Source organism: Fusarium musae, chromosome 9 (genome assembly GCF_019915245.1).
Source record: "Fusarium musae strain F31 chromosome 9, whole genome shotgun sequence".
NCBI lineage: Eukaryota > Fungi > Ascomycota > Sordariomycetes > Hypocreales > Nectriaceae > Fusarium > Fusarium musae.
The window spans coordinates 2,776,985-2,804,647 of record NC_058395.1 but is presented as its reverse complement, the minus strand read 5'-3'; the positions used below and the strand labels follow the sequence as shown (position 1 = coordinate 2,804,647).

Sequence of the window (27,663 nt, the reverse complement as noted above, 5' to 3'; positions counted from 1 at the left end):
GTGCACAACACTGCAAAGGCAACACGTCCGTAAAGAGTCACGCGTGGTCCAATGAATGTGTCGACTTGATTCCCCATCCCAACAATCGACTGATCAATCTATTGTGTCTTGCGAGGGGAACAAAATGAGGCTAGGGAACTGAGAGCTGACCTTCTAAAAGTCCTGTCTCTGGCCTGGAGAGAAAGTGAGTTCTCGTGCTAAGCCATGGTTCGCGCCCCATGTGGGCTTCTCTCCCGAAATTAACGCCTTATCGGGGCCACGGGCGGGCGCCCTGTTGTCAGCTGAATCGTAAGTTTACCAGGACATGGACTCTTGGTGATGTGCCGCCGCTTATGCTGTTTGCCAAACTCACCGCACAGACCTCGCACGCTTTGTGACTGAGGCTTTCCACACTAGCCATAACGTGACGGTCAAGGTCGACCCGCAGCAGATCTCAGCTGCATTCACCGGCTTCAACGTGTTCGTGTCGGTTAGCTACCTGGTCACCGGTTCACGGCACGGAGACAACAACTGGCTTGTTCGAGACAACAACATATGAGGGTGTGAAGATAACATCCTGTCGACTGCAGCGGTGTCTCCGACCCTCGCACTCCCCCTCGCCAGGCGTTCGAATATCTATCTTGCCCTGACGCTCCGTCACATCTACCAAGCGCAAGGTCGCGCTTTCACCCGTCGGTGTGCTGCCCCTGCATGCCATGTAATTTCTGGATCTCCTGTCAAATCTGCGATAGCCTTTACATAGCAATGACTGTTTACACGCTGTATCAAGCACTATCCCGTACTCGCTCAGCCCCTACAAGTCGGGTGCATGGTTCTGGCCATCGTTTTACAACATTCTTCCAGGACGTGTCTGGAGTTTAGGTTACTGATCCCATTCAATTACTGCGCGAGAGCAAAGCGAACTAAATTTATTGACAGCACGCTTAGAGAGACCGCTGAGGAGACGCTTCACAGGATGGAGTGCCAGCAAGGTTCTTCTGAGATCAGCGGCCCAGGAAGCAAACCAGCGCTTACATATCTACCCCATCAGATTCCAACGCCCGCATCAGGAACCTCCTCCGCTGTGGTCCCACCTGATTTTCTCCGCTTGCCTTTCTGATGGTTCCCTCATGCAACAGCAAGAATCCGCGGACAAATCATTGTCCTAGCACCAGTTACGCGTGTTGTTTACAGGTTGTCCGAGCCAATAAAACCTTCTGATGGTATCGCGCGAGCTTAAGATGTGGATATGTGGCGTACAAAGGCGCGCTGTCAAATCGACGAGATGAAACAGGCTAGATCATCTCGGAGAAACTCCTCCTCTAGAAACTCCGTATTCCTTGTTTCCATTTGGTCGCAAGAAGGAGTAACTCTATACTGCACTCCAGTAAACATTGGATCAAGCCACGCAGTGAAAATGTGCTAAGTCAAATGTCTAAGGTGTGTGTTCTTGTTTGAGAAGTCTCATTAGCGCTTCTTTGTTGTTTTTCGTTCCATCGGAGCTTTGTATCTCAGTTAGACGTCGATGTCACAGTGGAGTTGAGGATTGCGGCTGAGAGCTCAAACCGTCAGAGACAACTTGGACGCCATGGTGGATTAACTAACAAAATACACTTTTCTATACAAACAGCGAATAATGATTAGTAGAGACAGTTTCCATCGACAATTAAACGGTAAAGAAAGTCCATTAGTCCCATTGCCATACAGTTACAGTAGTACACTTATTAAGCCACCCTAAGATTTTATTAGATCTTTTGTTCAAGAAGGGCCCTGATCGCAGGGTTCTCATCCGTGATACTATCCATCCGCGCCCTCAAGGCACCCTCGTTTTTGGCTTCCCAAATCTCATTGTATTTGTTGTGGATACTCTTCCATTTCATGTCGCTCAGCCTACATCGAACAAGGAATATATCTGCAGGACGTAGATCCTCCAATTCTTCCGCTGCGCTTCTCATTCCCTTAGCCTCTTTGGTCAAAAGATTGCCTTCAGGTCGCGAGGGGGATGCGGACTTCGAAGATGTCCCCGATGTCGGATGGGGGGTATGATCTCCTGTCTGAGTATCCTGAGGTTCGGAATCGATTAACACGCTGAGTGATACATGATCCATTGGTGTATGGGAGCCGTGATAGTGTTTTGACCATTCCCCGTAACAGAAGTTGACTGCCTCGTCGGGACCACTGGTACTTTGATTGGGTTCGAATGCGGCAGGAGAGGATGTTGTAGGCTCCTCATCATGGTAAGATACAGAGTTAGGGGACGCATGTGTTGAAGAAGATTCATCAGGGGGCGACGGGTAAGGGCATGTGCAAGGTACCCAGTGGTTAGCCTCGACATGACAGTTCGGGCACTGGCACATTATATGGCAAGAGTCCATGGTGATGAGCTTGCAGCTGGGATTCAGGACGGTTGGGTTCAAAAGCGAGATTTCCTGAAGCCAAGCGCTTAAGGCTACGGGAAAAATGATCATATAAAGCCGGAATTGAAGGAGTATAACTGGTGTTGACCTAACTCAGCGATTCGCACAAGCTGCTTTGGTCAAGGTCTCTCTTGTATTTATAACTAATCTAATTACCTCCGCTTTTCTTTTTCTAAAAAAAAAAGAAAAGAAAAGAAAAGAATGGCTATTATCGCTTGGCCTTTCGAAGAACAGCAGAATGGCGGCTGGCTGATGACAGTGTTTGGGTCCCTTGTCATCATATCCATGACATGACCCATCGGCCAGGCTAATGAGTGATACAGCGCTATCGAGCAAGGTAGGCACGCCAATCTTACCGGCGGCAGATTGACCCTAGAAGCCGCGAGGCTTTCAGCAGATCCTTGTGCACGTCCATCTCTTCAATCGGGTAGTCTTTAACTGTAATGATTTCTTGAAACACACTCCAGAACTTCATTATACAATGACTCTCCTGGATCTTCAGTGATCGACGCCAAGTTGTAAAGGCTGAGACATACGGGGACACCGCTTTTGAAAAGGTTGGGCACTTGCTGCACGTATTGGTTGTAGCTGGGTGAGGGGTTTGCCTATCAATTCTTCCCAGGCTGAACACGCGTCTGCACGACGCAGGGGTTTCGAGCGACATGCTAATTTTTTGTGCCAGCCAATTCACGATGCAGTCATGGATCAGGGTTTTCTTGGGCTATTAAAGTGCAAGGAGCATTAAAATTAGTGCACCGGTCAAGAAATAAGGCTAACTAGCTGCAGCGGCAGGAGGCCCGTTCCTAGTGACTCTATCAACTCCAGAGCTTAGCTACGCCTTGTAGGTGACTTTTACCCAAGTTTAGGCTTCAATGCTATGATACTTGTACTAAAACTTCAAGCAAGATTCTCATGGCAAGGTATCTATAGGGCGAGGCTAGCATTGTATCTTGAGTTAATACGGCATTTGTGCGTTCTGCCCTCGAATCCCTTTGCAGTTTCCACTTCCCTTCCTACTTTCCCTATGCTCTGATTCCCCTTATATTCCTTCCTGGGGTAAGGCAGCACTGGTTCTGATAGCGTTTGAGACTACTGTACGGCTGATCTTCCGATCGCGGCCTGGAGGCTCAAGGACAAAAGACAGCCTAGGGGGTTACTCCACTTGAACACCCTCGATAACCTGATATCTCCATCCGGCCTTCATTACTCGCATATTACAGTAGCTCCATAAAACTACTTCGCAAGCGCTAGGGTTGAGTCATAACATATGGGCTCTTTAAGGGATAACAAGTTTTTGTCAGTAGGATTGTAGAATTTAGCTGTCCAGAATACCTAGCCGAGAAGCTAGACATTAGCTATAAGGACATTTTATTTCTATCCAATGTTTACCTGGGGCATAGGGGTCAGCCAGACTCACACAGCGTAGTAGATGCCCGACTGCGGTAACGATAAAGCCAGAGAAGAAAAAAGGACTCCCTCCCAGACCGAGGATAAAAGTGAGATATGCACCGACTGCTAGAGGTGTGGCACTGATGCTGTATTAAATGTTGATTGCTGCAAGCTCAGAGAAGCGAGGTTTCAGTTTAAATAATGGGTACATGCTCAAGTTTATGAGGAGGATTGTCCTTCTATATAGTACAAATCAATCTAGATGTCTTTGGTTAAGTATATACTTAGATACCCACATCACCAGGTTAAGTAATTGTTAACGGTCGATGGCCTGTATCATCTATAACTAAATGGTCAAGGTTCTGTTTCTTTATATTGTGGTGGATTCTCATCTGCTGCCGCTTTTTCATAAGACGGTACTGTCGAGCTTCCTTGACCATTGACAGCATCTTCAAAGATCCGGGCTCGTAGCTGTTGCAGATTTTCTCTTGTTTGTTTCAGGTCTCTACCCGCTGTATCCCTCTTTTCAGCCCATACGCTCTTCTTTTGCTCTGCCAATCGCAGCTCCTCGTCTACAATCGCGCCCGCCGCAGCTATACCCTCTGCCGTTGCTTTGATCTCCCGATGGAACAGGTAGTCAGTCACGGGTGTGTTGATCCAGTCATCTATTCTGCCAGCAGCGCTTTTCCCGTCTGCGACCTTGGGCATGATGAACCCACCGACTTCGGGATCAAGCTCGTGAGCCAGGGCGAGGAATTGCGAAGCCTCGACCAGACTACGCCGGACCAAGCCCAACTCTTCTCGCTCTTTCCGGTCAGCGACAGCGGAATTGAAGTGGCGATTAGCCCTTCTTCCAGCTCCGGGTTTCAGATCAAAGATATCCGATTCCGAAATTTTGAGCGCCTTTGCTGCGCTTCCGGCGGCGAAAATGACACGTGAGCGAGCCATTGTGATGTAGTCAACCACTGAAGCTACTTGGCTATAGCGGTTCTGTATGGGATCAAATATCTGAAGAATGTCAATGTTGTGCCCTAAAGAGAACGATAGGAAGCAATCCGGGATATTACCTGTTGAGCTGCTTTCATCTCTGCCTCGAGTTTATCTTCTTCAGTATTATTTGGCGAAGGCCCGTCGAAGACAACTGCATGAAGCTTATCTAGATCATTCAGGGCTTGCACGCGTTGCTCGATCATGTGTTCTAACTTCTGCCTTCGCTCCTTCATGTCATCCAGTTGGGTCTTGAGCTCTTTGCGCGTCTTGTCCGCCTTGGCCTGCCACTCCAGCAACTCAACCACGTCATTCTCCTCCTTTGTGAGCTTCTCGTTATACTGTGAACCACCAAAGAACTTTCTTATGTGGCTGTCTCGTAGATCTTCAAATTCCTTCTGTTCCGTTCTGAGACTAGCGGACAATTCGCTGTATAAAGCATCTGCATCATACCATAGGTTTTTAAGGGCAGCAAGGCCGAGTTTGACCTGGGTTAGAGTGGCTGCAGTATCTTCAGTGGCAGCAATGACCGAGAGTAGTCGCTCTCCTTCAGCTGCTGCCGCGCTGATCCGATCTTTGGGAGACTCAATTGTAGGTACCATGAAGAGCGAGGCTTTGTAATTTTGTTGCGTGAAGTTTATTGTACATTGGACTGATTATCTTAACAGTACCTTTAATATAAATGCCTCATTTCAGCCGCACTACCCAAGCTCAAAGCGGCTTTCCAGTTGAAGATCTTTAGTAATTTTCAATACGAGGGGTACTAACCCAGATAAGAATGTGGTTACGGTTCAGATATAACTACAGGTCAAGTTATCACCTAGAGGAGAGGCAAAACGTACTTATCACCCAAGCGCGCGATTAACCAAGAAAAATTAATTATTCTACAGCATTGCAATTTATCCAGCTATCATGAAACATAACCAAGTCTGTCTTCTCTAGTCTACTCGAACAAATTCCGTTCCATCGTAGGGACTGACGATGCTAACAACTCTTGCATCCTCCATATTGAAGATGAGCTCATCGGCCGTCCCAGAGAATCCAATATTCATCCAAGCCTGACTGTGATCAAACAGTCCTCCTTTTCCACCCTCAACAGCAGCACGGGGTGCTGGAGGGGCAAGCCCAGTAACCACGCGGAAAGCTGTAGAAAACTTACCCTTGACGCTGTATTGTGCGGCCAGAGAGCGAGAGTTGGAGTAGAGACCCATGGGGTAGAGGCGCGATGAGGTATCATCAACTACGTCTTTTCCTTCGACGTACCACGACTTCAACTTTAATCCAGGCTCCCCTTTGGTGACTTCGATGGTCATGTTTGTTGTCTTGGAGCCCTTGACGACGAATGTGCCGGTGAGGTTCTTGTCGGCACTTTCTGCCGCGGCGTACTCAGCTGCTGTGATGAAGGTTGTTCCCGTGACGTCTCGAAGTGGCCAACGCGCAGGGGTGGCAGTGTCGCCAGCAATCAGAATTGAAAATCCAATCCCGTGGTCTGGTGAGAGAGCGATGAAGCAGGTATAATCATCAGTGCCGCCAGCCTTGAGGTATAGGTCAGATACACGGGTGCGGTTGGAATCAGGGCCGGTGGGGAGGGTGAGACGCGTGATTTCCCAGGGAGCTCCGACAAGCTCGACAAGAGTACCTGTGCTGCTGCGAGGTTTCATCCACTTGCGAGTAGTGGAAGATGGTAGGAGGTCGGAATTGAGGATAGAGAGGCCTGCGAGTCGGAGGTCTTTGGCAGAGGAATATATGCCACCAGATCTTTCTTCGTTAGCGTAATTCAGCAGCAAGGCATTGAATTCAGAGGCTTGACTTACCCAGCTACAATAGGGACATCAGTGCCCCAGGACTTGAGCCCAGTCCGGGCAACGGCATCCAGATCTGTGCCATTAGGGACAACTGCAGAGGAAGAGTTCATTCCAAGTGGCTTAAAGATGATGTCTGCAATTGCGTCCTTGTACTCTTGGCCGGTGAGTCGCTCGAGAATCAGAGTCAGAACTCCAAAGCCAGCATCCGAATACAGTGCACTTCGCCAAGGGCCCATCGTGGGGACCTGTTTATCACGCATAAATTCAAGAAACGCTGGTCTTGTAAGCAAGTTTCACATACGCGATAGTACCATACTCACCCTCGCGATCGGCCCCGTCGGTATCCGGCGTAAGGTACTCTATCAGTCAAGTCAGCATTCAGTGGATCGTCCAAGGCGTCCTCGTCGACTTACGTCCCGGGCCACTGGTGCCAGCCTGATGTGTAGCAAGGGCCCCCACAGTGATTTCACTCCAGTCAATTCTCTCCAGTGGGCTGCTAGACGAATTACCCAAGAGCTCGGGCAGGAAAATGGACACAGGATAGCTCAATGCCTCAATGCCAGCCTTGGCAATAATAGCATACACAGTGAAGACCTTTGTCACGCTGCCAGCTCTAAAGATTGTATCCTCAGTCAGGTTTCCTTTTGTGAGAGTATCTTTGTATGTATCGCCGACGTGGAAGTAGCTGTAAAGCGAATCATTGGTCGAAGCTGAAAAGACATCAACAGCGAAAATGAGGTCTGTTTTGTTCAAGATCTTAGTGTCGAAGAGTTCTTCAACCAGAGATGGGAACTTTTCCTTGGCTTCATTAAGGAAATCTGTCTTTGAAATGTCAAAGTTGGCGAGAAAAGAGGGACCAGTAAGAGGAACATCGTTCGAGAGGATGACGCTGGCTGTTGCAGAGCCAGCCAGGCCCATATAGGCCAAAGATTCAAAGCGCATATTAAGTAATATCTGTGAGTTTCGATGGCTTTTGTATAATCTTGTGGGGCAAGTCTTAAACCCTTAAATACAGATTGGATTCTTCGCATTGCTGTGCCGTATCGTCGCCAAGCAATTTGACATCATACCTGTTGTAAGGCTGAGAGCGGCACGTTGATACTGGAAAGAGTTTAGCCCCGTTGATCGTGAACGCAGTGGGCCAAGCAACAAGCCTGTAATTTGCCCGGCGATCCATCTACCCAGAAGGAGGTTTAGCTTCACTGTTTTGGCGAGCAAAACAATCTCATTTCCAGCATTTCCTTGCTTATTTGGCTTTCTTCGCCTCGGCTGTGCAATTGATGCCAGCACATCACCATTTGGCCACAAGATTTGATTGGACCGTAGACCCAGCTGAAATTCGGCTGTGCCCTGATGACAATCCTTGCGTACCTTTTAGGGGAATGGCCTCCGGATAAACAGCTTAACCGATATACCGGAGCGCAGCGTATATCTTAAAACGGTATTCTTTTCTAGCTGAAATCTACCAGTAAAGTCACATTAGGTATCTAATACAGATGTCACACATTACCAGCTTATATGTTCTTTATTATTAACTAAACGACCTGGGCGGAATTCACGCGATAAGGAAAAATATACAAGGAGACAAGACAGAACGTAGTGTTAGAGTTACCCTAAAGTCAGGTAATATTAAATATTTTCTATTAATAAAATTAAACTATACCTCTATAATAAAATACTATAAACTATATCAATAGGATAATACAGTCCGCAGGGGTTACAAATGTTATTACAGGTACTTAGATTAGTCATTCTCAGTAGCCAATCTATACTAATCACTCCAGTATTATCTCCATCTATATATAAGAATAATTACCTCTTATTGGTCTTCTTTAATTCCATTGTGGCAAAAATACCTATTTAAATCGCGGAAATGCACATTTGTAACCCCTGCGGACTGTAATTATTATATATTTATTTACTTATGACTAAAGCCTTAAAAGCTGAACAACCCAGATAAAGCAAAACTTACTGGTTGGATACACTGTTTCTCTCCATTGTAAATGTTCCTGCTTACGGCGAAAACCTTGCAAAGTCAAGGACCAACATCTAGCACATCCTCATCTATTACTGTTCTGCTGCACAACGGACCGACAAGCTTGACGACCTGAGCGTGGCAACCCTCAATCCTCTAGGCAATTTCCGATCACTGCCGGGAATTCGTCTCCTGACAGTCTGACGGTCCTTATCACAGAGCGCCCACTTTTGAGGATCAAGGGTGGGTTCGACTCATAAACCCCGCGTTCAAGCCTATCTCAGTTTAATGCAAGTTATGCTGACAATGCAAAGTTGGGGGTGATCCCGGAGGTCTCCGAATTTCCGATCATGAACAGTAAGCAAGTGGCTTGGATTTGAGAGCTTCGCTCCTAGAGTGGGTTGTTTTTACCTCAACGCCATTAATGTAGATATATTTAGTCTTTTAGAAATTACGTCTGGCATCATTTACTTATCACTCCACTACATTGCTTAACAGACTGACAGATCAATCGAGATTCCAATCAACGTGAACCTACAATACATCATGGCGAAGCTTGAGATTCCTATCATTGACTTCTCAGGTAAGCAGCGACCGCCGAATCTTGTTAACTCCCTGTCTGAACTACTTAGGATTCTACTCAGAAGACCCAGCGGAGAAGAAAAAGGTTGTAGACCAGGTTCGTGAGAGCTGTTTGTACAATGGATTTTTCCAGATCCTGGGTCATTCCGTCCCTGTCGACAAGCAAACCAAAGCCCTGCAGTGCGCCAAAAAGCTCTTCAACCTTCCTTTGGAGGAGAAGGAAAAGGTCTCCAAAAATAATAACACCTGGAACCGTGGCTATGAGATGCTGAGGTCACAGATCCTTGAGGAAGGCACTCAGCCAGAACTCAAAGAGGGTTTCTACATCGGCGATGAAATTCCCAAGTCTCACCCCTATTTCGTCAATAAGAAACTCAACAGTGGCCCCAACCAGTGGCCTGAAGCCTTGGGAGACGACTTGGAGGACTTCAAGTACCAGACAATGGATTACTATAGGTCAACACTCAGCCTTGCCTCTGATCTTATGCGAGTGCTAGCACTCTCACTTGATCTCAAGGAAGACTACTTCAGTAGCTTCCTGGATGGCGCTGTTGCTACCATGAGGCTTCTCCACTATCCTTCTCAACCTAAGGATGCTGACGAGAAGCTTACTCGAGGAATCGGAGCCCATACCGATTTCGGCGCCATCACAATGCTTCTTCAGGATGATGTCGATGGGCTGCAAGTTTGGGATCAAAAGAACAACACCTGGATTGATGTAAGTCTCACTACTTCTCACTGTACATGGACGGAGATCTGACAACTCTTATCAGGTCCAACCAACTAAGGGAGCGTTTGTCGTCAACCTAGGCAACCTGATGGCTCGATGGACCAACGAGAAGTACAAGAGCAACGTCCATCGAGTCATCAACAAGACTGGTAAGGAGAGATACTCTATCCCTGTCTTTGTATCTGGTAACCCCGACTACGTTGTCGACTGTATCCCGACTTGCAAAGCACCCGGTGAGGAGGCCAAGTTCAAACCAGCGACTGTTGAGGAGGTCGTCTCCGCGTCTTATGCTGAGTCCTACGGAAGGGCTCAGTTGTACAAGCAGGGCCTGGAGAAGAAAGCCGAGAGCAAGGTGGAAAGTACGCCTCTTCAGCAGGTTGCAGCTTGATGTATTGTTGTATCGTTACTATATATATGTTGTTCTATGTCTTGACTGTTGAATGGTTCTTTTGGTCGACCTAGTCTAGTAATAGATTGTGGTATGTTGAAGATCATAAATTATAGGCTAAGATGCTCTTAGTCAATCCTGCTTGATCGACCTGAGCCATCGGTTTAATATTTGGCCCTTTACAGATCTGAAGCAGGAACTCAATTTCAGCAGTGGAAAACTCAGCATTTCGTCAATCAGGATTCCGTCTATCGATACACGGATAGACATACCACAAATACTTCCCATTGACTTGAACGTTTCATAAGTAACCCGGTTCATCGTTTTAGACTCACAATAGATAACTAATTGAACCTATCACAGTAGGACTTATCCCGCCTATCACCAGCCAGTAATTACATTTGATACGACACATCGAGGGGGCCTGAACCGAACCATCAAGAGCCTTGTGTAGAAGAGTCCCCTCGTACGACATTGTGGGTGAGCTCCCGGATAGATGCGCGAATGGTGGGCTGGGGATAAAGCGGAGACAAAACAACCGTTGGAACGGCTCTTGATTATCTCCCATGCTATTCCCCACTTAGATAAAGCTGTCGGATGCGACGATCGTACACCAGGTGCCCCCATTTTCGATGGCAAGTCACTGTAGTATGCCAAGTAAACGGTACCCTGAGATGCTATATCAGCCAATTAAGAAACATGTACTGGTTACGAACACTCATATGAAGCCCACTTTCAATGCGCTGGCTGGGATTGAGTCGTGTCCGCTCCGCCGAGATTCAAGATCATTGGCTTGCGAATCTTGGTATCGGTTACAGATACCGTAATGATACAGCCAGTAAACTGGCGGAACAAAGGGCGATACTCGCACAATGATAAATAGCATGCGTCACCAGCAATTGAAGATTTCAGTCTTACACAATAACTATTAGGCTATAACCGACACAAACATTATTGCAATGGCTTCTGACGACAAGCATCATGAGTCTCTGGCTTTTGACCAGGAAATTGGTTCCCAGATTGTTGTCGATGCAGCTGCTAAGCGATCTTACTGTCAGTTGCCGTCCATACGAAGAGAATCGGTAACACGTCCCATGCTAACACTAAGTAGTGCGCAAGATGGATGCATGGCTCCTTTCATATCTGAGCGTCATGTACTTTTTCAATGCTGTTGACAGAGTAAGTCTTGCCCCAGATACTAGTGACTCTTCTAACGGCACCAGAGTAACCTGGGAAATGCCGAGACAGATGGAATGAGCAAAGACCTCAACTTCAAGGGCGAAGAGTTCTCACTTTTAATTCTCCTCTTTTATGTTCCCAATGGTCTCTGCGATCTCCCACTTAACCTGCTTCTGAAGAGGTTCTCTGGTAGAATCATGTTGCCGTCCCTTATGGTCGGCTGGGGTTCCATGGCTTTGTTGCAAGCTGCCTGTAAGAACTTTGCAGGGATGTTAGCCATCCGTCTCTTGTTAGGGTAAGTTACTAAAGCCTCTGGATATTCAGTATGAACTTGCCCTGACAGCCCACAGTGCTTTTGAAGCCGGTTTCTTTGCTGGTGCTGTCTTTTATCTGACTCTATTTTACCAGCGTGGCGAGCTTGGCTTTCGAATTGCGATATTCTTTGGTAGTGCGCTGCTTGCTAGCGCTTTCTCGGGTCTGATCTCGTTTGGCGTCTTCCAGATCAAGGTCTCTCACGTTCATGGTTGGATGTGGTTATTCATAATCGAAGGTGAGCGAAGGCCAAAAAACAAAATCTGGAATATATCATGTTGACCAGAGGGTTGCAGGTACAATGACTGTGATTTTGGGAATTCTCGCCTTTTGGTGGCTTCCCGCCGACCCTCAAAGTGCCTGGTTTCTGTCAGAAGAAGAGAAGCACGTTGCAAGACAAAGAGCCCTGCGCGATGGAAGCGGGGTTATTGGCGAGGAGTTCAACCTCAAAGAATGCTTCAAGAGCTGGAACAGCTGGAAATTTGCCGTATGGTGTGTCATCAGCCTGACATACCCCGTCGCTTTCTCCACTACCTCCAACTTCCTGCCGCTTATTATCCGTCGTTTGGGATATAACACAGTAATCACAAACCTTTTGACTGTGCCCCCTAACGTTGCAGGATTCCTAGTTCTTCTCGCGGTTACCTGGAGCTCCGATCGCCGCAGAGAAAGAACACTGCATATCGTTGGCAGTCTTTCTACAAGCCTCGTTGGCTTACTGATTCTCGCCACCATCGATGCGGAAGCGCACATTGGAGTAGCCTACTTCGCCTGTTTTATGCTGTGTGCTGGGGCATATATTCCGAGTTGTCTAGTTCACAGCTGGCACAACAACAACAATCTCAGCGAGAACTCACGAGCTGCTACGACTGGTCTGCTCGTAGGTCTCGGTAATCTCGGTGGCATTCTATCTGCTGGGACCTTCAGAACAACTTACGCACCTCGCTATGCACCAACCCTGATTGGCACAGCAGCTTGCAATGTCACCTGCATTGTTTTCACATTGGGTTTGGGATTCTGGATGAGAAAGCAGAACCGTGCCAAGAACGAGGCACAAGGTGTTGAACTAAAGGCTGAGGATATTGCTACTTCAGAAATCACCCATGGTGAACAAGATCCACGTTGGAGATACTTTGTGTGATTGTGGGAAGCTTTATGGCGCGGGGATAGGGCAAGAAACAAGTGGTTTGATTCTGATTGATGGGTATATACAGAAGTACAATCGAAACTGATGTTGCTTTTGGCCGAGCGGCGAGCAGGCCAAGCCCCTCAGCTGATTACATACTGGGGCTCAGTCCCATGAATCCTGTATCATCGCCATCCTATGAATAGTTAGTATATGAAGCAACATATGTAACTCAAGACCGACCAATTTGATGCTGAAAAGCAACGACTAGCATCGCCAAACATAAGTGCAGGGGGAACCAAGTCCAGTACAGCTCGTCATGCCATTGATTCCATCTCCTGCATACGCCCCAGCCTTCCCGTTGCAAATTGTAGCTGGGTTAGCTACGCTCTTCGTAATGACGCAAACAAGGCCGATATCGCTGTTGGCACATGATCCTGTGATGTTCCATATGGTACACTTCGCCAGTGGGGCAAAGAGAGCGAGTATTGCAACAGTTCGCATAATGCGTGATAATTTAAGGATTGATGGGAGAGTATAGAGAGAGTTCGTGATGATGAGGACAGGAAGGTGATTGCATGGCGAGTCTACTAGTTAAATACTAATAGCATGAGTCTTATTGTTTACAATTCTTTGAGCAATGGATTACTTGTACATGTCATGCGATCCTGAGACTAAACCTTTTCTCTCGACTAGAGTAAATTATCTCAAACTCGTGTTTATCCATTACCTGAACTCAAACTTTATAGCTCATTCAAGACTAATCTGTGTCCCTGTCAAGGCAGGCATATGCTTGCAATGTCTAAAACCTGGCGCGTAAACTAAGCTAAGAACTGACCACTTCTTATAATGTTTCGACAAATGCAACAAGATCGCGAGTTCATATAAGTTAATATAAAAAGAGCATTTACAACAACTATCTGTTAAAAATACTTCTAAGACATTTTAACCCTTATTATATTAACATACTACAATTCAGTCGCTGAACCGGCGTACCAGCTTTGCGAACTCCTCAGGTAATGTTGTGTATGCAAGGTTTATAGAGTTTGACAGACGGCAACATCGGAACTCACATCAGAGGACTGGCCTAGAACTGCCAAAACAGTGACTGCAGTGCGCCACGAACTACATGCCTCAAACGCTCAAGTGCTGGCTAATAATAACAGAGTTTTATATTTATTGGCTTTTAACTTTCCAGGTTAAGAGAGGTAGGGATAATTAATGACATTACCACTTTGTGACACCCCCATCGACAAGAATGTCAGAGCCCGTGCAATAGCTGGTGATTGGTCAGTATGTATAATTAAAAGTTCAATAAGCGGTGGCAATGACTTACGCGCTGGCATCACTAGCCAGGAAGACACAAGCCCCCTTGATATCGTCAGGTTCCGCAACGCGACGGTTCATGATCTCGTCCTTCCATCCCTCAATCAAATCCGGGAATGGCGCTGTCATCGCCGTTTTGACGTAGCCGGGGCTGATTGAGTTGACTCGGATCCCATGCTCTTGAAGCTCCGCGGCAATTGGTGCGACCATTGCTCTCACCGCACCTTTGGTGCCGCAGTAGGCTGTCGACCTCTGAGATCGAATAGCCATATGCGAAGCAATGCTGGCCACGAGGATAATACTGCCGCATTTGGTCTTGTTTCCGATCATAGCTTGAGCTGCCAGCTTTGCAGAGAAGTAAACACCTTTAGCGTTGACGGCAAATAACTTATCGAAGTCTTCCTCTTCGGTGTCGAGGAAATGGACGTTCTTGTTGACCCCTGCGCATGCTACCAGGATGTCTAGCCTATTGTTGAAATCTGAAGCCACAGCGGTGAAGCCTTCTTTTAGACTCGACAACTTGGTTACATCCACAATATAAGACCTGATCTGGACCCCATAGCTGGAAATCAGCTGTTCAACTTCAGGAGCAGAGGGTTCAATCACGTCGAATATGGCAACGTCGGCACCCGCTTCGGCTAACCCCTGGGCAAACGCGAAACCGCATCCTCGACCTCCCCCAGTCACGACGGCTAGGCGGCCAGCTAGTGAGAACTGTGAGGCAATGTGAGTTTATGATATGGCAAGAATATCGGTACTAAGCAACTGACCTTTGACATTTTGAACAAGGTTAAAGATATAATTGGTAGAGATGAGAAGTATCGCAATGTGTAAGAAGCTGTAACAATTCAACGCCTGTGTTGTTTAGTGGAAAAACTCACATACATGTCAGATTGCCTTTGAGGTGAATCACGAGACTGGGTGTCTTCTTACAATAGAGTTCTAAAGTCTGGTGGGCCATCATGCGACAGACTGCTATCCGATTCGACTCGCAGTCTCGTACCAGAAACTGAGTTCAAGAATGGGGGTGGGGGGTTACAACGGTTCGCTTTCACAGACTCCACTTGTGATAACGCCTGATACCGCCAACCGGAACTAATCTGATACGGATCAGGGGGTAAGTGGGGGGTATATCCCATTTCTACGGTGCTGTAACACAAGAACCCCCGCATTTTGGGAGTTATCTCTGAGCTCAAGTTATATGGCATTGGACCTGACCGAGTCGTGAAAGTTGACGTAAACAGTGCATTTCCGAGATATATCACATTTATTTTTCAGAGACTCAGTCGAAAAATGGGCAAGAAGAAGGTTTTGGTCTGGTAAGGATTGCACTTAACTAATGAACATTTTACTAACCAGGATACACCTAGCTACGGGGTGGATATCGATGCCGTGGCCGGTTGGCTGGGGTCATACGGAGGCGAAGACAGCACAAGCGACATCAGCAGAGGTCGGCAAAACAATGCACTTGACGTTTTCACGGCTAATCCTCTGGAGAACAGGTCTTTGGGCGGGAACAATCGGTACCCGACGCTTGTTGAAGCTATTTGAAAAGTACAACATCAAGGCCTCATGGTTCATCCCTGGACACAGCCTGGAAACATTTCCAGAAGAGTGTGCTATGGTCCGAGATGCTGGACATGAGATTGGTGTAAGTCAAGTATCGCATCGATAATCGGCATTCCACTAAGCGACGTAGCTACATGGTTACAGCCACGAAAACCCCGTGGACATGACCTTTGAGCAGCAGAAAGACGTTCTGCACAAGACATGGAAGTTACTCACCGACTTCTGCGGAAAGCCGCCCAAGGGGAGCGTGGCGCCTTGGTGGGAGACAAGCGAAGAAGGGACCGAGTTGATGCTCAGCTACGGAATCGAGTATGACCACTCAATGTCTCATCACGACTGCCAAGCATATTGGCTGCGGACAGGCGACTCATGGACCAAGATTGATTACACCAAGAAGGCTGAGGAGTGGATGAAGCCACTGACAAAGGGAAAAGAGACGGGCATGGTCGAAATACCTGGCTCTTGGTATATAGATGATTTACCGCCTATGATGTTTATCAAGAACTCTCCAAACTCACATGGATGGGTCAACCCGAGGCAAGTCTTTCCAGAAGCAAAGTGTTTGCTTAAACTAACACGATATGTAGAGATGTCGAAGACATTTGGAAAGATCACTTCGATTACTTCTACCGGGAATATGGTAAGCAAGCCACAAAGCTTGATGGAGTGAATCTTTCGGTTTACTGATACTCTGCAGACGAATTTATCTTCCCAATGACTATCCACCCCGATGTGTCGGGTAGACCTCACGTTCTCCTGATGCACGAACGCATCATTGAGCACATCAACAAGCATGAAGGTGTCGAGTGGGTCACGATGGGAGAGGTCAGTTACAGCTTACCACCAACTCTAATTGCGTTTAAACAAGTTCATACTGCTGACATTTACCAGATAAGCGATTACTTCAAGAGCAAGAATCCTGCACCTGAAGGCGCTCTTATGCCAGCAAGTCACGAGGAGGTGATGAAGAAGTTTCAAGAGTCCACGTAGAAGCAATAAAGTCACAATCTGTTGGGTAATCATATACTTGTAGGAAGTCAAGTTGAGCAATAAGTTTTACCAGTCATGATTTTTTAGCTACTGTTATTTATGATCCTCGGCATGTCTCTGCTGTGGCAGCTAAGATAAAATCACACATCAGATTGAAATGCTTGTCTTTGTAGAATATCATTTTCAGTGAGCTTCGGTAGACAACTCGGCTTCCGCGGATTCACGATGTGAAATGGGGCCGGCGAAAATAGGCGGACTTGGCAAGCCACTTTTCATTCTGTAGTTGTCCCGATCCCGACTCCGCAACAAGTCCGCAAAATGAACTGATGAGCATACTAATAATTGCAAAATATAAAACACCAGCATTGCTAGCCTAGATATGCGGTATACAATTGATACGACATATTTTTTATCACATTACATACTCAAGCCTACACTATATCATGGCGGTCAAAGCGGCATTCATCGGAGCGTGCGGCGCTACTTTGCGGCATGTGCTAGCTTGGACATTGCTTGATGGTCATAAAGCAGCTGCTCGTGAGTTCAACGTGTCCCTAATCTTAGCAGCCAAGCTAATTCGTCCTCCATAGTTGTTCGAGATGAGTTGAAACTGAAAAAGACTCTCTTGGATCTCGGCGTGTCTGAAGAGATCCAACAGTCACAACTCATCGTTGTCACGGGATCATCTCGTGACGTGTCCACAGTCCGCAGTCTTCTTCTCAACGACCCAGAGATCATCTTCAGTGGCATCACAAGCACTTGGAAACTCCGATTCAATCTGTTTCACCCAATTGCTATGGATGATGCCACTGTCACTGGCGACTCCGCTGCCGCGGTAATACAGGCTTTAAAAGATCTTGTTTCTACGAACAGTATCTCGAACTCACCCATCTACGCTCCAATCTCATCAACCGGACATGGTTCTCGTCGTGATCAACCACTCAGTCTCATCCCACTTTACTGGTGGTTGCTGAAAGAGGCGCAGGCAGACACTGCAGCTCTTGAGCGTGTTACTCGTGAGGCCGCCACGCAGAAACAGTCATGTCTTGGTGGATATATCATGCTTCGACCGCCATTGCTGACAGATGGGGAGATGAAAGGGACGGCAAAGGTGCATACAGGGTGGATTTGGGAAGATGATGTTCTGAGGAAGAGTGACGAGCAAGAAGCCGGTATCAAAGTTGGATACACTATCAGCAGGATGGACCTGGCAAGATGGATGTTCGAAGAGCTTATACAAGGGGATTTCCAGCGTTGGAATGGAAAGTCTGTAAATTTGGTGTATTGAGGGACTTATTAATTGATTAAGAGAGCCTGGAGCTGATTGATAGCTACCTTTAATTCTTACCCTCAATCATCAGTCGTTCTGAGCAAGGGATGCCATATGCAACCGTGACCTGAAGGAAGTAGTTCTACAGGCAAAGGCAAAAAATGTGCTAAAACTTTGCTGTTTGCAATTGGCGACTCATTGGGTTCCAAGGGTTTGAGTTTCAAGGCAAGGCTCAAAGCCTGACTCACGCTTCGAAAGTTAGTCAAAGTTGAATTTGAAAGCGACACTCTAATTTCTTGCACTATTCGCTATATAAATCCCGCTTCTGTCTACCTAAAACTCAGTTGCTGAATTACTCACACCCTCATACATCATTCTCATTAATTTCACATTAGCTAGCACCCCCCTGCAGCCAGATCGTCTATTGAGGTAAGATACCTTAAGGGACAGAATGTATGTCTGTTCAAGCGTCTTGAAAAGGGCCCCGCTACCCCGAGACGAAATCTTCTCTGAGATCCGTAGTCAACTAGAATCATACCATCGAAGAGATCTTTATATGCTGTCCGCCACAAGAATCGTTCAACCCTGCCCATAGCACCCTGACGCCTGGTCTCGAAGTGACTAGAGAAAGGTCGAGGATAAATCGCCAGATCAATTGGAGGATTGTTGCAACAAGACCCTGCCGATGTATATTGTGCCCGGCGCCAAGGGTCGTTTCCTACTCCACTGCGCATTGCATAATTGGCTCTACCACAAATGGTATCGACCATACCGGAATGATGTCGAGTACCACCAGTTCATTGCAAAGCTAGTTTACCCTTGCAGACCCCCTCCCGATATGCCTGCAGTATCACTGTTCACGCATGTAAACGACCTGCATCGGTAGATCTGCGACCGAGTAGCGACATACCAACAAGAGGTCGTGACTCTTCCCCCACGGTTCTCATCTGGGGGTCTCCACTTTCGAGATCAAGAGTTCTCGATCCTACAGCCACTGTTCAAGACAGTAACGATCATTCTTTTAGAAGACAACTTCAACATTCGTGTAACAGACTTAGAGAAGCTGCCAGTACTCATCACCCTCACGGGTGAAGACAGTGGGCTAAGCCAAGAGCTCAACTTCAAATCCGTCAGTAATCATGTTACTAAATTCTTATCTGATACAGCAGTCCAGGTGCCTCTGCATATAGCCGCTAACTTCATCACCGCCCAGAATCAACGGGAAATTGCTGTCTCTGGCCCCAAGCCTGACCCTCTCAAGTCGACTCTGGGATTCAGAAACGGGATATCTCTACCTCCTGAAAACTTGCCTCTTATTGTGAGCTCTCTTGGAGGGGGAGACGAACCAATCGAGGGGCCAAGCTCAACTTGGGTTGATACCACGATTCATACTGGGTGGCCGAGAGTCAACACCTTTGTAGATAAGAGGGTCTATCAGGGGGAAGAGAAACGCGAGCGATGGAATATGCTTCGGGAAGTCGCTGGTGTCAGCCTCCGTAGTGTCAGGATTCGCCGCCGAAGAAGCATATAATCGGGAGGCATATGGCAAATGCACTAGAGAAGGCGAGTATAGACATGTGAAAGAGATTGAATGCTGTAGATAGCATATAAAGGCCATGTTCCCTCGACCTAACTATACGCTTCCTGCCCTCAGTGCGTGCTCTGTTCTAACTAAAAACAGCGATTCCATGTTAAGAGTATTATGGCTGTAGTAGCTTTTTCAAAACGCGATCGATTACCTCCGCAGCCCCAAGCACTTTCTCCTCTTCAAGTTTCCGTCCGATTATCTGCAGTCCGACTGGGAGATTCATCGCAGCCATCTCGTCTTTCTCCTTGTTCCAGAGCCCTTGGTTCCATTCATCCTCAGGTCCTCTAGCAGGGTACGAGAACGGTAAGTCGACATCCCCTGATTGTATCGTTCCGCCAGGGATGACCATCGCGGTATAGTCAAGAACATTCCAGACCTTTGTGTACCCAACCCAACCGCATCCGCCGTGTCTGACAGCGGTGTGCGGCATGACGGGCATGAGAATCACGTCAGCCTTTCTGCCAGTGGCAGACTGGATCGAGTTCCACTTCTCCAGATATCCTTGCTGAAGATCCCACTTCTTCTTGTTAAGCTTCCAATATTCGTACACCGAAATTGCTTCACCTTTATTGACAAGCCGCTTGACGTGAGGGATGAACGGTTCTCCAGCCCTTGATATATCTTGGCGGATATCTTCACCACCATCAGCAGTATAAAACATGTCCTATCCTAAAGTCAGTCAACTAGATCGCGAATTCGACACCGGGAGCATCACCATAGTTCTAATACACTGCTCGTGGAGTTCAGTGTTCCACTCCACAATCTCATGTCCCTCTAGTCTCAAAGCTTCAACTGCATCTTGCAAGACTCGAGTTATCGGTGGATGCGGACGAACAACTCCGTCGTCCATCAGAACACCGATAGTAAGCGGGCGGCTGTGCATTTCTTCGTATAGATGGCCTCGCCATGGAAGTGAAGCACAGCGTGCATCATACTCCCACGGTTTTGACTCGATGAGGCTGTGCATGGCATGCTTGATCATACCCAAGTCTCGTGCCATCGGACCAACTGAAGATGGGACATGCTCCTGCCCTTCTGTGGAAACAGGGACGCCTTGGTAAGGCAGTCTTGAGCTCTGGTATTCAATCAGAGGGATATTAGTGATTTCAAGATCGAGAAAAACTCACACTCGGCTTCAATCCATAGATGCCCATCATATGGCTTGGAATACGAATACTTCCACCAATATCCGTGCCCCATCCAAGCATAGAAGCGCCGCAATAGATCAGGACAGCCTCTCCGCCTGTAGAGCCACCTGGCGTGTAATTTTTATTCATGGGATTGGTGGTTAAGCCCCAGAGAGGGTTCTCCGTCTCACACCACTAAATGGCAGTAAGCCACGGTATTCAGCCTGGATGTTGATGGGTTCCTTACCATGATACTTTGCGGCAAGTTTGACTTTGCGAGAACGATAGCTCCCAGTGACTTTAGCATCTTGACCAGTACGGCGTCCTTGGTAGCTGGAATGAAGGACCGCCCAACATAGCCTAGAGTGCTATCATAGCCTTTGATGTTAAATTGGTCCTTGAGAGTAACGACTGCTCCATGCAGAGGTCCCATTGGCTGTTTGTTGTTAATCATATAAGCATCAAGCTCTTCGGCTTGTCGCAAGGCATCTTCGAAAGCAACTTCCGTTAAACTAGAGTCCCTTTAGCTTTTGATGTCCAAATTGACTGGGTTCGCAGTGCGCATCTTACCAGTTGGTCTATATTCAATTGATCGAGGTCAGAAGAATGGTGTCTATCAATTTGACACTCAGAGCAACACACCTGTTGATGAACTTGGATCGCCCTATATAGAGATAACTAGTTAATGGCACCGCACTTATACGAATTTTAATCCCGTACCGTCCGATTAAAACTTGCACAACGATTTTGCATGTCAGCTGCCCGTCGGATATAAGGCTCAAAGTTTGGGCTGTATCGGCAAATTGGTTGGTATCGATGTGTTTTAAGTCTTTGTTACTCTCAAATTCCAACAAAGCCTTGGATAAAATGTCACGTTGTTGTTGTTTCTTGCGCTCAACCGTTGACTGCCAAGGCTGAGGCTCAGGGTCAATTGAGCCAGGCGCCATCGTACTAATTTGCCAGAGAAGCCTGCGAGAAGCCACTGGAATCCTATTGTCGCTATAATAACACGAGTCGTTTTCTGTCCCCGGAAGAGAGGGAGGGGTCGTGATCTGCAGCACGACCCCATCCTTGGATATACTTTGCCAAACCCCGCGTCTATGCCGATATAACAGTGGACTTAGTCGAGCTAAGCCGAATCGCCGAGATAACGATGATCAAAGGCGGTCGAGATTCGGGAGTGGGGGTGGACTCGGCCCTAGCTTACTCATGATAGAGCCCGATTGATCGAATGATGGTGTTGCTACATTGCCCTCAACGGATGAGACGACATTTGGCGGAAGACGCCGCAACAAGTCTTGAGTTGTCTACTGTTAAGAACCAGCTTGATTGATATATTCGAGAGGTGAATGTGTTGACGAGATCAATTGTTACACTGTCAAACACCATCATCACTCCGCACAGTATCCATCCCCATTACACTACAAACACTTGCCCCACATGGCCATTCCGACAAGCGCAAATGGTCACGGCAACGGATATCACGATGGCGATGTCCATGATGTCTGCGTTGTTGGAGCTGGCCCTTCGGGTCTCATGTTGAGGTGAGCTTCCCGATGTCTGTTCGCCCATTGTAGCCTGTGCTGATGATTTCTCCAGTGTTGTGTTGGCAAAGCTTGGTCTCTCAGTCAAGGTCATCGATGAGAGGCCTGATCAGACAACCGTAGGTCGCGCTGATGGTATCCAACCAAAGACCATTGAGACATTGCAGATGCTGCGAATTGGCGATGATCTTGTACAAACAGGAGTCAAGGTCCATGACATCTGCATGTGGCGGGGCTCGCCAACCGAAGGACTTCGCCGTACAGGACGTGAAGTCCACTATCCATCCTCAGTGGTAGATGTGCTTCACCCCTATATCCTTTTGTGCCATCAAGGCATGATGGAGGGCACGTTTATCAACGACCTACGGAAAAGTGGTGTCGAGGTCACTCGAAGTCACATTTTTCGAGGAGTAACAAGCTCTCCGGATCATCTCGAGATCGAATGCGACAAAGATGGTGAAACACGTACAGCTTTTTCGGCAAGTTACCTGGTTGGCTGTGATGGAGCTCGCTCGGCAGTGCGGAACACTATTCCTGGTGCCGGCTCTCAAGGAACTCCTCACAATTCTGTTTGGGGAGTTTTGGACGGAGAGTTGGACACCGACTTCCCTGACATCTGGAGCAAGACCGTCATATTCTCTGAGGAACACGGATCAGTCCTTCTTATTCCACGTGAGCGGAACATGACCCGACTTTACATCGAGATGAAGAGTTCAGTCACTTCGAAAGGCCTCGGTCAGGAGTTTGTCATGGAGCAAGCACGTCTTATCATGGCTCCATATACTGTCAACTGGACATCAGTGGAGTGGTTTGGCAACTACCAAGTATCCCAACGCTTCGCAACGCGGTTCCTGGACCCGACTCAGCGGATATTCATAGCTGGAGATGCTAGTCACACACACAGTCCAAAAGCTGCACAGGGAATGAATACCAGTGTCCATGACTCTTGGAACTTGGGCTGGAAGCTCAACCTTGCTGCACGTGGTTTCGCCAAGGATGGTATCCTTCTACAATCGTACGAGCAGGAACGGAAAAAGATCGCGGAGGATCTTATCAACTTTGACTTTGAACACGCCAATGAGATCGCTGGAGGTGACTCCAAGAGGCTCGCTGAGAATTTCCGCAAGAATACACGCTTCATCTCGGGAGTGGGGGTTGAGTACGGCCCCAATGAGCTGAACAATCCTCTTGATGCCGCGCCAGGTGGCGATGCTAAACCTGGGTGCAATCTCCCGCAAGCCAAGGTTACACGCTACATAGACGCTTGCCCAGTCGATGTCCAGCTCGATGTCCCAGTTCTTGGCCAGTTTCGAGTCTATGTAGTCGCCCCGAATCTCACAGGTCGTCAAGAGAGTGGCTTCATCAAAGGCTTCGATGAGTCTATCTCAACATCAAACTCATTCGTGTTCCAGCTTGGCAAGTCAGCCCAGGTTTCTTACCAGCAGAAGCCTCGTGCTAGTCGTGCCGATGATGTTTACGTGCGGCCAGAACGGTACACAGCAGTCAACCAGTTAATCACCTTTGCGCTTCTCAGTAAGTAACATCTTTAGCATCGCCATTATATCACAGCAACTAACTCGTTGAATCTTTAAAGCCTCTACTGATAAGAATGAGTTTGAGCTCTCAGACTTACCTCCCACATTTTCCAAGAGTAGGTGGACGGTGTATTTGGATGACGCGGCGCATCTAGATACCAAGCGAACTTCGTGTACAGAGAAGTGGCTTGGCTCTGTCGATAGTGGAGAGGTTTCAATCCTCGTGGTTAGGCCAGATGGTTATGTCGGTGCCATCCGGCGTATCAAGGATGCTAGTGTCGAGGAGGGTGCGGCGGCGGCGAGCTGGCTTGATTCGTACTTTGGGGGCTTTCTGCAGATCCCTTCTGTCTGATCTCGTGTTTTAATGAAAGCTCCTTTTTGAAATACTGTATCACTTATCTTTAGATGTCAAGCAAGGTTGACGAGACATGACGCGTTAGAAACTCTTCATTCAAGTTTAGCCAATGTGCAACAATTATCAGCTCAGATTGAAATGTGATTTCATAGATTCTACCTGTTAGTCGTGTCGCTTCGGAGTGCCAAATATCCAATTGTCCAGCTCATACGCGCTGGCGTTGTATGAAGGAGATTAGTCAAACTCGCCATCCAAACAACGTTGTCGCCTCGTCTCGTCCAGGCCCAGACTCATTGATGTGTATCAGGTCACTCATTATTGGGCTCTGAAGCCCGCTATAGTATCAATGTCTCCGAGATTCATGAATGGACCAAACCATGTCCATACATAGCCAGGTCTCGATCAGCGATAACGGGCACCAATTATCGGATGAGATTAACCCCATTTCTCCCAAATCTCATGGTTTAAACTTCAAACGACAGGTATAATCCGGGGAAAGTGGGGGTTTTGTTGTCAGCAGGACGAGTTCGAATCGATAAGATAGGTAGATAGCGTAGCATACGCATTGTCTTGGCCTGATCCTGCTGCTGGTCTAGCGGATGCTAAGGTTACGGTTGGGTTCAGGGTGTGCATTGACTCGGAACAGCGATTAGTTATCTTGTCTGTCTATCTCTCTCTCACGCCACAAAAGGGGAAAGCACGACCCTGTTCCTTGTCGCATGGATGATAAATACAAGAGTCGACACCAATTAATGCCCCCAGTCCTCAACCTCTCATCTTCAACGTGCTCATTTCTTTCAATAAAAGATCATTATGGCTTCAAACAACGCAGAAGATATCGCCGAGAAGGCCACTGGAGCCAAGCTTCAACACGCTCCAAGTGCGACTTCCTACCGTCTCGGCGATCACAAACCTGTTGAGGACAGTGCTGTTCGTGACTTTTACGGGAGTGCTGTCAACGAGTCGTATCGGCTAAAGTCTGAGCTTGTTGCCCGCCATCTCTCCGAGATTGGTACTGGAAAGTGAGTATTTGACGTTCCATATGAGCAGTCACATCCGTGCTAACAGAGACCTCTTCTAGGTTTCAATGGATTCTCTTCGTCGTCAACGGTTGCGGCTGGATGGTCGATAACTTCTGGTCCCAAGGCATCACCGCCGTCCGTCCCCCGATCATGAACGAATTCGACGACATAACTAGAATCAGCTTCAGTTCAGTGGCTTACTACGTCGGACTGATTGTCGGAGCCTTCTTTTGGGGTACTGCAGCTGACGTTATTGGTCGCAAGCCTGCTTTCAACTCTACAATCTTCATCGGAGCAATCTTTGCTTGTGCAGTTGCTGGATCTCAGGACTTCATCACATTTTGCTCTCTCTGGGCCGTGATCGGTACTGCAGCTGGAGGCAACGTCCCAGTTGACAGTATCGTGTTTCTTGAGTTTGTTCCCCAGAGTCATCAGTGGCTGCTTGTCACACTGTCTGCATGGTGGAATCTTGGCCAGCTTATCGTGTCCCTTCTTTCATGGGTGTTCCTCGCCAACTTTGCTTGCAGCAGCCCTGAGGGTTGCCGCAGACAGGATAATATGGGATGGTAAGTAGTTCACCCTCCAGACTTCCGATGCATCGGATTAACAGGATGGCTTCTACAGGCGATATGTCATGATCACCCTTGGTGGTATTGCCCTTGTCCTTGCCTTGGTCCGACTCTTCGTCTTTAAAATTCCCGAGTCACCCAAGTATCTCCTCTCCAAGGGACGCGACGCAGAGGCTGTCGAATCGGTCAACTACATCGCTCGGTATAACGGCAAGCCTGAGACCCTGACACTCGAGATGATGCAAGATATTGACCGCCAAATCTACTCGTCTGCGGTTATCTCATCTACCGGCGAGCCCGTCCACGCCATTCCGGATCAGACCGAGAAGAAGCTCTCTATGAAGGACATCCTCAGGGAGAACTTCAAGGACTTCAACATGAGCAGTTATCGCTCGCTCTTCGCGGGCCGCAAGATGGCTCAGCACAGTGCAGTCACATTTCTGATATGGCTTACTATTGGAATCGCCTATCCGCTGTACTTTGCCTTTATTACTTCTTATCTTGAGTCAAAGAAGGATTACACGGCTAGCTCATCGTTCAACCATACATACATGATTTACTGCATTGTCTCCGCCGTTGGAGTCCTCGGCCCCATTTCTGCAGGGCTCCTGGTAGAGACTCGGTTGGGCCGCAAGTGGATGATGGCCATCTCCGCCGTTCTCACAGGCGTCTTTCTCTTTGCATACACAGCTGTTGGCACTGAAGCCGCCGACATTGGATTCCAGTGTGCTACAGCTATCCTTGGAAACTTTGGTAAGTCTTCCTTTTGTTCATTCTGTCATCTCACACACTAACATGTCTTGCAGAGTACGCCGTTATGTTTGCATTTACTCCCGAGTCATTTCCTGGACCGGTACGAGGTACTGGTACAGGTATTGCAGCTACACTTCTCAGAGTTGGTGGCCTCGTGGCATCTTTTATTTCAACTTATTCCGGGTTCTCAGTTGTTCCCATTTATGCAAGTGCGGCGCTTTGGATTGTGGTTGGCTTCTTCTGTATTGGTCTTCCATACGAAACACATGGTCATGCATCTCTCTAGAGTCAGGATAGTCAGGATAGGGTATTTAGTCTTGAATGACAAGTTTTGTTATATTAGTACTAGGAGATTGTCAATTGGTGTAATATATATTTATACTCTGCTTCAATGCCATTCGCTACGTGTTATCTCACAAATCGCTATCGTATCTCTTTCTCCATATAGCACGACTCTCAATCATTACGAACCTCAACATTTAACATTTAACCTCTATCGAGGCCAGTGACTCTAAAAAATTATCAGAAATTTTTCTACCTCAGTTGATATCCACAGCAATGGTCAGTGGTTTCATCGAGTTGCAACAGGCTTTCTATTGTTGTGTATTCTTGCTCATCACCTCTAGACCAAAACTGAAAATTCACAATTATTACCCGGGAGGGATGAGGAGATTGGACCCATAAAAGCTATGAAAGCAGCCCATCGGATGTCCTGTCCGCTCCGCGTCAATGCTAATCCTTCTCAGTCCTAGCTGTCTTAAACTTTCCGATCCTGGTCAGGCCCACCCCCATTCTTGTTCTTCCCTGTGGACCCTGTCGTTCTGCGTCTTATCAGTGGCCAACAAGAATCATTATTAACTCCTCGCATCTGCGAACCCACTTTCATCGTTCAAAGGTGGGGGATGGGGGGTACCGAGAGTCCATGCCAAGTTGCAACCAAAACAACAAAATGAACAAGGACAAAGTACATCGGCTACTAAAGCTTCACCATCCATAGCTACTTGATCTGTCAATTCCAAGCACAATCAGGCAACTTTCCAACAGCTCGAAGTTTCCTGGAAGCTTGTCACGTTCTCTCCCCTAGTCTTTACCCGTTACCCCTACAAACATGCCTATCGCAGTTACACCGCCAGCGGCACATGCCGC

At 47.6% G+C, this 27,663-nt stretch overlaps 11 protein-coding genes across 11 annotated transcripts; 6 read left to right on the top strand and 5 right to left on the bottom strand.

Annotated features, from left to right (window-relative positions):
- Positions 1-4,139: 4,139 nt before the first annotated feature.
- On the bottom strand, positions 4,140-5,374 carry J7337_012120 (uncharacterized protein; the record flags this gene model as incomplete). Its single annotated transcript, XM_044829650.1, has 2 exons — positions 4,140-4,793; positions 4,853-5,374. The coding sequence occupies 2 exons, from the start codon at positions 5,372-5,374 to the stop codon at positions 4,140-4,142; spliced, it is 1,176 nt and encodes a 391-aa protein (XP_044676325.1).
- A 336-nt stretch (positions 5,375-5,710) lies between these two features.
- J7337_012119 (uncharacterized protein) lies at positions 5,711-6,813 on the bottom strand (the record flags this gene model as incomplete). The annotated part of the gene is given in 3 exon segments (XM_044829649.1): positions 5,711-5,916; positions 5,932-6,530; positions 6,587-6,813. 3 exon segments carry the CDS (start codon positions 6,811-6,813, stop codon positions 5,711-5,713), a joined length of 1,032 nt encoding a protein of 343 aa, XP_044676324.1.
- Positions 6,814-6,841: 28 nt separating this feature from the next.
- On the bottom strand, positions 6,842-7,519 carry J7337_012118 (uncharacterized protein; the record flags this gene model as incomplete). Its single annotated transcript, XM_044829648.1, has 2 exons — positions 6,842-6,936; positions 6,991-7,519. 2 exons carry the CDS (start codon positions 7,517-7,519, stop codon positions 6,842-6,844), a joined length of 624 nt encoding a protein of 207 aa, XP_044676323.1.
- A 1,579-nt stretch (positions 7,520-9,098) lies between these two features.
- Positions 9,099-10,252, top strand: J7337_012117 (uncharacterized protein; the record flags this gene model as incomplete). The annotated part of the gene is made up of 3 exons (XM_044829647.1): positions 9,099-9,135; positions 9,185-9,852; positions 9,908-10,252. The coding sequence occupies 3 exons, from the start codon at positions 9,099-9,101 to the stop codon at positions 10,250-10,252; spliced, it is 1,050 nt and encodes a 349-aa protein (XP_044676322.1).
- A 959-nt stretch (positions 10,253-11,211) lies between these two features.
- J7337_012116 (uncharacterized protein) lies at positions 11,212-12,884 on the top strand (the record flags this gene model as incomplete). Its single annotated transcript, XM_044829646.1, has 5 exons — positions 11,212-11,305; positions 11,364-11,431; positions 11,476-11,726; positions 11,782-11,954; positions 12,040-12,884. The coding sequence occupies 5 exons, from the start codon at positions 11,212-11,214 to the stop codon at positions 12,882-12,884; spliced, it is 1,431 nt and encodes a 476-aa protein (XP_044676321.1).
- Positions 12,885-14,096: 1,212 nt separating this feature from the next.
- J7337_012115 (uncharacterized protein) lies at positions 14,097-14,974 on the bottom strand (the record flags this gene model as incomplete). The annotated part of the gene is made up of 3 exons (XM_044829645.1): positions 14,097-14,148; positions 14,206-14,909; positions 14,966-14,974. 3 exons carry the CDS (start codon positions 14,972-14,974, stop codon positions 14,097-14,099), a joined length of 765 nt encoding a protein of 254 aa, XP_044676320.1.
- Positions 14,975-15,488: 514 nt separating this feature from the next.
- Positions 15,489-16,754, top strand: J7337_012114 (uncharacterized protein; the record flags this gene model as incomplete). Its single annotated transcript, XM_044829644.1, has 6 exons — positions 15,489-15,514; positions 15,555-15,846; positions 15,895-16,322; positions 16,352-16,404; positions 16,462-16,589; positions 16,656-16,754. The coding sequence occupies 6 exons, from the start codon at positions 15,489-15,491 to the stop codon at positions 16,752-16,754; spliced, it is 1,026 nt and encodes a 341-aa protein (XP_044676319.1).
- Positions 16,755-17,197: 443 nt separating this feature from the next.
- J7337_012113 (uncharacterized protein) lies at positions 17,198-18,042 on the top strand (the record flags this gene model as incomplete). Its single annotated transcript, XM_044829643.1, has 2 exons — positions 17,198-17,291; positions 17,345-18,042. The coding sequence occupies 2 exons, from the start codon at positions 17,198-17,200 to the stop codon at positions 18,040-18,042; spliced, it is 792 nt and encodes a 263-aa protein (XP_044676318.1).
- Positions 18,043-19,724: 1,682 nt separating this feature from the next.
- On the bottom strand, positions 19,725-21,172 carry J7337_012112 (uncharacterized protein; the record flags this gene model as incomplete). Its single annotated transcript, XM_044829642.1, has 4 exons — positions 19,725-20,276; positions 20,328-20,687; positions 20,740-20,934; positions 20,987-21,172. The coding sequence occupies 4 exons, from the start codon at positions 21,170-21,172 to the stop codon at positions 19,725-19,727; spliced, it is 1,293 nt and encodes a 430-aa protein (XP_044676317.1).
- A 1,007-nt stretch (positions 21,173-22,179) lies between these two features.
- Positions 22,180-24,170, top strand: J7337_012111 (uncharacterized protein; the record flags this gene model as incomplete). Its single annotated transcript, XM_044829641.1, has 3 exons — positions 22,180-22,283; positions 22,339-23,816; positions 23,878-24,170. 3 exons carry the CDS (start codon positions 22,180-22,182, stop codon positions 24,168-24,170), a joined length of 1,875 nt encoding a protein of 624 aa, XP_044676316.1.
- Positions 24,171-24,986: 816 nt separating this feature from the next.
- Positions 24,987-26,803, top strand: J7337_012110 (uncharacterized protein; the record flags this gene model as incomplete). Its single annotated transcript, XM_044829640.1, has 4 exons — positions 24,987-25,195; positions 25,255-25,761; positions 25,820-26,517; positions 26,571-26,803. 4 exons carry the CDS (start codon positions 24,987-24,989, stop codon positions 26,801-26,803), a joined length of 1,647 nt encoding a protein of 548 aa, XP_044676315.1.
- Between the last annotated feature and the right edge of the window lie 860 nt (positions 26,804-27,663).